This window comes from Haliotis rufescens, unplaced genomic scaffold (genome assembly GCF_023055435.1).
Source record: "Haliotis rufescens isolate VD_foot unplaced genomic scaffold, xgHalRufe1.0.p SCAF_8, whole genome shotgun sequence".
NCBI classification, from domain to species: domain Eukaryota; kingdom Metazoa; phylum Mollusca; class Gastropoda; order Lepetellida; family Haliotidae; genus Haliotis; species Haliotis rufescens.
In genome coordinates, this window is record NW_025964372.1 from 23590951 (window position 1) to 23599508 (window position 8558).

Below are 8558 nucleotides of genomic sequence, written 5' to 3' on the forward strand. Positions count from 1 at the left end.
GGATATTAAAAAGGCCTAAATGAAAAAAATCTTTAAAGCGATGCAATAAAAAAATTCTTACTAGACATTATGTCGTAAATGTTAACGAAAGGTCGTGTTATAACGATGACACCCACAAAGCTAATGTGACGTAAAGAGTGAGTGAGTATGGTTTTACGCCGTTCTTAGAAATATTCCAGCAATTGGCCGGCGGGGGACATCAGACACGGGCTTCACATCGTGTACCCATGTGGGGAATCGAACCCGGGCCTTCGGCGTGACGAGCGAACGCTTTAACCACCAGACGACCCCACCGCTACGCGACGTTAAGAAGTACATTGTCCTCACGTATGAGACACCGAGGTTCTGCTGTCGATTATGATACTTATGTTTATATATTCCTGATTGTATTGAGTGAGTGAGTTGGGTTTAACGCCGCTTTTACCAGTATTCCAGTCATATCACGGTGTGTCAGCTTCATGTGGGAGGAAAGTGATATAGGTCTTAGACGTTTACCACTTCGGTGAAACCCACGAGCACGGGTATGGTGCTGACAAACCTAGAAACATAATCGGGGTGAACCGGGATTCGAACCCACAACCATGTTTTTCTGGCGTGCCCAAGGGACGCAACTCTGCACGGCGAATTGCGGCGCCTTAGACGACTGGGCCACCCATGCCCCTCTCGTTTTATTGTGTGTTTGAATGAAGATATTACACAAAAAATTATTAATATAATAACCAATAAATCTCTGAATGACTCATATGTGAACTGTGGATTTTGATAATGATAGTTAACAGAGAAGAAAGTATATTTGGAGAAACGAGTGACGCCATTACTCGTGATGGAGGTGAGGTGAAATGGGGTTTAACGTCGCGTCCAAGATTATTGCACTTATATAGCGACGTGCATGTACGTGTGTGTGTTTGTGTGGCTGCTTGTACTAGTCCGGAATGATGCCGATTTATAGTGCTAGCTCACTGAGAAACCATGCCGCAGTTTAACATGAATACCCTACTCAGACACAGTATACTGACTCAGAGCCGACCAGTCCTTGTTTTAGCCCCTCAATGTCGAGCGCCAGACAGGGTAACAACAAGTACCATCTTTTAACGTCTTTTGGTATGACGCGGCCGGGGATCGAACCCCAGGCCTTCCGCTCTCCGGGCGGACGCTCTACCACTAGACCACGGAGACGGTCTACTCGTGATGGAAGGCAGAAACTATTGAGATACGTAATTTCAGCAATAAATCGGGATTCTTTCAAATAGTTTGGGGGGATTCCTGGTCGGAATGGATCCTCGTGTTTGTCGACTAGATCGGGAACAGAGTGGCTAAACGTGTAGTGTGTTAGACGACCTCATAAGTCCTTTTACTGCAGGCCATTGTAATACCGGAATATTGCAGCGGCGTTAAATAACATTCACTCACTCACTCATTAATACCCGAATATCAAAGTAAATCTGACACGAGTATAGCATTAAATTATTTGTTTCATGTGATCATAAAGTGTTTATCTTCAAGACCATCGAACGTCCATGTCAACTTTGACATGTATTCCCAGTCGGACGACAGAGGTGTCACGTTCACATACACAAACACCACGGCTCGCCCTGCACGGAGATTACGTGCTGACTCAAATATGACTTGAATTGTCGAGATCGGGTTATTGTCACCTATAGATCACTTCGTGTTTCTTGGTTATTTCCGTGTAAGACGGAGGGGTGATTACCACAGCAAACCGTTAAACTTTATACTGCTTCAAACGTACTTTGGGTACTAATTGGTTAAACTGAGAAACCCCGTGCAAGAACATAAGTTTTTGAACAAGGCACTGCGTGATTTTTTTAATTTATGTTTTTCGATGTGTTTTCGTTCAGTGAGTGCCGTTGCCTTCCTGAAAAAGAGGTAATATAATATCATTTTTTGAAAACTCTACATTAATTTATCATTTGAAAGTGTATATGAGGCCAGTGGCGTTAAAGTTCAAGTGTTACCAACACTCTATGAGAACCTTGATCATCAACGCGACGACAAAATCAATGTTGTTGAAATATTGTGTTGTAGAACACCGAGCGACAATTGTTGCAATCAAGTGGTCTTGTGGATAGAGCGTCTGCCGGGAGAGCGGAAGATCGGTGGTTCGATCCCCGGCCGCGTCATAAAGACGGTACTTGCATCACTGCCTGGCGCTCGGCATTAACAGGATAAAACAAGGACTTGTCGGCTCGGAGTCAGTATACTGTGTCTCAGTGGGGTATTCATGTTAAACTGCGGCATGGAATCTCAGTGGGCGAGCACGTGCAGTGTACACAAGACTGTAGTCAAGATTAATACAAGCAGCCACACCCACTATCCGGGGTAGAATAGGTCTTCAGCAACCCATGCTTGCCGTAAAAGGCGTCTATGCTTGTCATAAGAGGCGACTCACGGGATCGAGTGGTCAGGCTCGCTGACTTGGTTGATACATGTCATCGTATCCCAATTGCGTGGATCGATGCTCATGATGTCAATCACTGGATTGTCTGGTCCAAACACAATTATTTTACAGCCCGCTGTCATATAGCTGGAATATTGCTGAGTGCGGCGTTAAATAACAAACAAACAAACAGTTGGGTGGTTTGTACAATTTCAGTTTTGTGACGGACTGTCAGATTAACATTGAAGAAGCGAGCGGTTTTGACGCAGCTTGGAATAGTCAACTCTGTATTGACGACTGGGTCATCGTACCTCCCCAAGACTCAGGTGACCCAGGTCGTAATCATGTACCCGATAAAGTCATCTCGACTACATAGTCACCGTGCCCACATTTGTTGTATATTCTCATTATTCTTTTTAATAATATTTCCGTTATCGGCGTGTTTGGGTTTAAAATTAACCCATGCTCAACCTTAACTAGAGTAAATCGATCGCGTTAAATGCGTAATACATGTCGCAAACAAACATATCTCTTGGGACAAGATATCGTGAAATAAAAAAATCATGACTTGCTTGTGAATGCACAATGGTTTCTTTTATGTTAAACTACGCAGGGTAATCTGGGAGGTTACCCTTCAAGATAACTGTAACTTCAGATTTGCCAATATCACTCTAAAGTAAACAAAACCTTGCAAATATTGTAGATTATTTTTTCGTTTGTTTGACAAGTAAATTATTCCTTCATCCATTTACAGCTCATTACACCTATGAAACAACAGTAATGCCACAGTTCTCAGTGTAGAGTTAGTGAGTGAGTGGGTGAGTATGATTTTACGCCGCTTTCAGCAATATTCCGACAATAGTACGCCGGTAGATACCAGAAACGGGCTTTACACATTGTACCCATTTGGGGCAAAGAACCCGGGAATCGAAATCGGACGAGCGAACGCTTTAACCACTGGACTACCCCGCCGCCCCTCTCAGTGTAGAGAACATGAGCAAGGTGCCACGTAACATGTTTACTCGAGCTCCGATATATCAGAAAGAAGGGTGCAATGTAATGGCCCCAGCATACTTCTAACGTCGCTTGTCTCGAAGTACCAATAATTCTCCGTGCATTCTACACGGTTTCAATGACATTTTTGATGCAATATTTTGTAAAATTTTATTAAAATGTTTTTTTAGTGATAAACATAATTATAAAACACAATCAACGTACCGTGAAATAACATTCAATATATACACGTATTTAGTTATAAAAAAAGTTGTTTATTGCCGTTCAAGCTGTAGCAAATGCATATACTTTACTGATATACCAGTACCCCTGCCAGGTTCAGCGAGTGAGTTTGGTTTAAGGCCTCTTTGAACAGTATTTCAGGGATCAGTTATATATACATCACTACAGCTTGGACCCGTGAAGATTCGGGTTAGAATTAGTCTTCAGCAACCCATGCTTGTTTTAAGAGGCGACTGTGCTTGTAAGCGAATCGGGTTTAATACTTTTAGCAATACTCGACCCACATCATGGCGAGGGGCCACCAGAAATTGGTTTCACATATTAAACCCATGTCGCGAATTGAACCCAGGTCCTTTTCGTGACGAACCACTTGGCTATCTCTCCGCCCTTTATATAGTAGCAACTCCATGACATGCAAGTGAACGAAGTCTATATTCCCATTCATAGGAACATATATGATTACTTCCCAAAGTACCCGTGAAAACAGACCCGTGAAGATCCGGGGTAGATCAGGCCTTCATCAACCCATGCTTGCCGTAAAAGGCGACTATGCTTGTCGGAAGAGGCGACTAACGGGATCGGGTGGTCAGGCTCGTTGATTTGATTGATGCATGTCATCGTATCCCAGTTGGGTGGATAGATGCTCATGATATTAAGCACAGCTTGGTGCGGGAGGAGAGCACAAAGTCAGGTAGGACTGAGGCGCCCATCCCTGGTGAACCCACGAGAATGGGTGTGAAATATAATCAGGGCGAATCCGAACTCAGAGTTTTCTGGCATGAATGAGGAACTCGTCTCCACAGGACGAATTGTGACGTGTTATAAGACGATTGGGTCACTCGTGAACACACACACCGACACCCATGTAGACACCATATGTGTACATACGTATTGATATTGATTATAAACTAAACTTGTAAGCAATTATTTTTGTATGACCCCTTTGAAATGTTTTGAATATATTTGTACATTTCAGGTGTTTTTTTATGTTATACATTAATTAAACGTGGCATTAAAACACTGAATAGAGATCATCGGCGTCTATCCTGTGCAGATTTCTAACATTTTATGAGAGCTTCTGTTAACTATATAACTGCCGTCCACTTCTAGCGTGTTGGCGTCGACTGTACGTAGTCATGTGTTAAATATGAATATATCTGGCTGTGGTACAATAACATTCAGAGAGTTAGTGAGTCAGAGAAGAGAGACAGATAGACAGACAGACAGACAGACAGACAGATAGAAAGACAGACAGACAGATAGAAAGACAGACAGACAGTCAGAAAGTAAAAACATCTTCCTTGTGTCTGTACCATCTCGTGTATCCACTGAATGTTAGATATTTGCTGTGAACACAGCAATTCTGGCAGAGTCAGTTTCGCACAACAGTAAAAGATACATGTTCACAACAGGAAGCTAGCATACTATTCCTTATATCCTTAAAAACCGAAGACATACAAAACTGTAACTCACATATAAGGTAACGATCAGGTTTGATGGTTGAATGACACCAGTCAGAAGTAAAACACGTTCAGCCGAACACATGCAAACCCAGGCGGTTTCAGATCCTCAATAATTGGGTAAATCACACACAAAAGAACATACTGCATCAGTAAATAAATACAATAAGCATCAGTGAGAATTGTTGTAATGCTAAATGGTAACCTAACCCGGCCATCTTGGAGGGGTCGCGACAAGAATGCAGTGTACTGGACTCCTTCCGCCATTTTGGTGAGGGGTTTGCTTGTGGTCCTTCCTTAGAAATGGTTTCTGAGTTTATCAGCAACCTTTTTTTGCCGCCTGGCTAAAATAACAACAGCTTGAAAGAAATGAGTTCGTAAGTAAATTTGATGCTTAATCACCAAAGTAAACACATACTGTGTATTTTTTTAAATGGGGCCCCGATAGATGTCACTGATGAGGTTGCCGCACGCCATTATGGAACTTTATTTTCGAGTATTTTGTTTTATTTCATGAACAATTTTCGATATTTATGAATGTCTCTGGTATTCCATTTCAAGGTGAAATCATGATAAATCATGCAATTGCAAGCGGAGTCAAATATCCACCTTACTTTGAGCCGTATCGCCTTTTTTATTTTGTCGCCAGTGTGTGTGTGTGTGTGTGTGTGTGTGTGTGTGTGTGTGGATGTGGACTCACGGCCCACAGAAACATGCCATTCACAAATACAGCCACGGTCCTGTTCCAAAACCCGATCGTAGTGCTGAGGTGATCGTAACTCCCATACTTTACCATAGACTTATCACAGTCGTAGCGCTACGATTCCGTTTGTGATACTCGACCCAGCCTCCCTCTCAGAAATAAAACTAATACTCACCCCATGAGCGGCTTTTTCAAAATGATCACATCATTCTGAAACACTTTTGCTGCTAAATCTTCAAATTGCGTTGAATTGTTATAAGTCTCCGACTTGTTACGTCGTTTCTTCTTCCTTTTGGTCCTTACTTTGCTGTTGCCTCCCATGACATTTTGTTCTGCAGGTAACAATATATGAACGTCATAATACTTATGACGTCATTTAATTGTTGTTTCCTTGTGACGTCATGTTTCATTTCGTCCTAGGACCCCGTACCTTTCGGCCAACCTCGCCTCTTTCCGTCACTTTCCGTAATCGCAATTGCAGTTAATAGCCGATCGTGTTCAGATAGATTCCGGGCATGTCTGTTGTTCGGCGGTCTCCACAATCCACAGGAACGTGTGTCGTTGCTAAAATATTATTTTCTAGTTGACATACATTTACACAGGGCCAGACACTCCGTATAGGCGACTGACTGAAAGAGGCGAGTAACGGCTGCGGGTAGTCAGGCTCGCAGACTTGGTTGATGCAAGTCATCGTATCATAGTTGTGTAGATCGATGCTTATGACGTCATTCACTGGATTTATTGGTCCAGACTTGATTATATGCAGACCGGCGTCATATAACTTGAATAGTGCTGTGTGCGGCGTTAAACAACAAACACTCCGTATTGCACCGCTCGCCTTATATTGCTGTTTCTTACGGTGGCTCATAAGGGACATGGAGTCGGTTTTTCAATATTTTGATATATCACTTACTTTCATCGTAACCTTTTGCAAATTAACACGATTTGTCATACAAATATGTGATAAATCACGTATAAAGGAGATATTGAATCGCAGAAACGTGAAGCGAAAATGTCAAAAACTAAAATGAAAAAATGAAAAAGGTTACGATGAAAGTAAGTGAAATATCAAAATATTGAAAAACCGACTCAATGTCCCTTATGGTCCACCGTAGTTTCTTGAGTAAAATCATAAGCACAAGAACTTCATACATATCTGCGTTGTCTGGTAATTATTCGCTCAATCCCGATGCATGATACCTCCCAGTTCTTTGTTGTTGTGAAATAATCAATAGTCGGTCACTCGCAACTTTGTTCTTGTTTGTAAACAAACGCGTTTATTCTGAAATCAGTAGTCCGGCCGTGTGGATGCCTTTCAGTGCGACTCACATATTGTTTTGCATCATTATTAAGATATACTACTACAATGCGACAGTGAGAAGGTTGACAATATATCTATACACATACAAAAAATAATTAAATTACACTATCGCAAGCTAGCCGAAGGGCTATTTACACGATATTCACACGTGGAACCGCACTACCATTGTAAACAAAGCATAAATACACATATGGCTAATATGAAATAGGTTTTGACGGTTTAGGATATTGGCAATGAAAATTAACGATTTGATATTTTCTCAATTAAAATTAATCAGATACGTGTGCCTAAATGACTTTTCAAAAATGAAACAGATGAAAAACATGTCTCGATTCACAGGAGTAACAGAAGTGTCTTAGCCATATTCAGACGGAGTAGCCCAAATAAACATAGACATTGGACGATACACAAATACACCGGTGGAGAAGAGAACGTGTTTTTACTGTAAGGGTGAAGTTGAGGATGAAATCCATGTTTTACTACACTGCCCCCTTTATAATGATATACGTTTTACCCTCTTAAGTGAATGTGTGGATAAATGTTGTACTTTTAATGATTTTACAGATGTACAGAAAGTTAGTTTCATCTTAGCCCATCCGGATGTTGTTTTTTATTCCGCCAAAACCTGCAAACTTTTAATACAGAAGCGGAAACAAGTTTTATATTGTAATCGGTAATGGTTTTATTTTGTGTATATTTTATGATATTTCAATGGTATATTTTCTATGTTCTTAGTTTATTTTAGAGATAACATTTTACGTGTATATAGTTTTATGTTTTGTGTATATTTTTAGTTCATATATAGTCTCTCGTAACCCTTAAAGGGCGGCTCACTTTTTATTGTATTCTGTATAGCATATTTTTACCCTGTACTTGTGAGGTGAGACTTAAATAATTTATCTGTCTGTCTGTCTGTCTGTTATTTATTAAATGAACGGAGAAAGATGTGAGGAATCGTCACATATCTCTGGCCTTGGGAAGATGTACTAGGTCGACCGCACGCAAGCCCGCGCGATATCATTATATCAAAATAAAAGAAAGCATCTCCCTCTGATGTGTGTCAAAGGCATGTGGCTGTGTCTAAGAGTCGTCAACTGGCAGACGAAAGTTTTATTTTGGGAGGATGACATCGACCTTACGGGTTGGCCAGTCTCTTTTCTGTGTACACAACACACCACCTGCCAAGATTTGTGTGTTTGTTTGTTTGTTGTTTTACGCCGCACTCAGCAATATTCCAGCTATATGACGGCGGTCTGTAAATAATCGACTCTAGACCAGACAGTCCAGTGATTGACATCATGGTATCTAACGAGAATGAGTGTAAGATTCTCTATTTATGAACGCCAGGCAGAGTAACAATAAGTACCATGTTTTAACGTCTTTAGGATAGACAACTCAGTGATTGACATCATGAGCATCGATCCATGCAATTGGGATACG

General features: G+C 41.3%; 1 protein-coding gene across 1 annotated transcript in view; it reads right to left on the reverse strand.

Moving 5' to 3' along the window:
* LOC124139308 (protein FAM133-like) overlaps positions 1-6143 on the reverse strand; it is a 47026-nt gene extending 40883 nt beyond the window's left edge. The window contains exon 1 of the mRNA XM_046506283.2: positions 5973-6143. Coding sequence (XP_046362239.2) covers positions 5973-6118 — 146 coding nt within the window. The 5' untranslated portion in view covers positions 6119-6143. The remainder of the gene's footprint in view (positions 1-5972) is intronic.
* Between the last annotated feature and the right edge of the window lie 2415 nt (positions 6144-8558).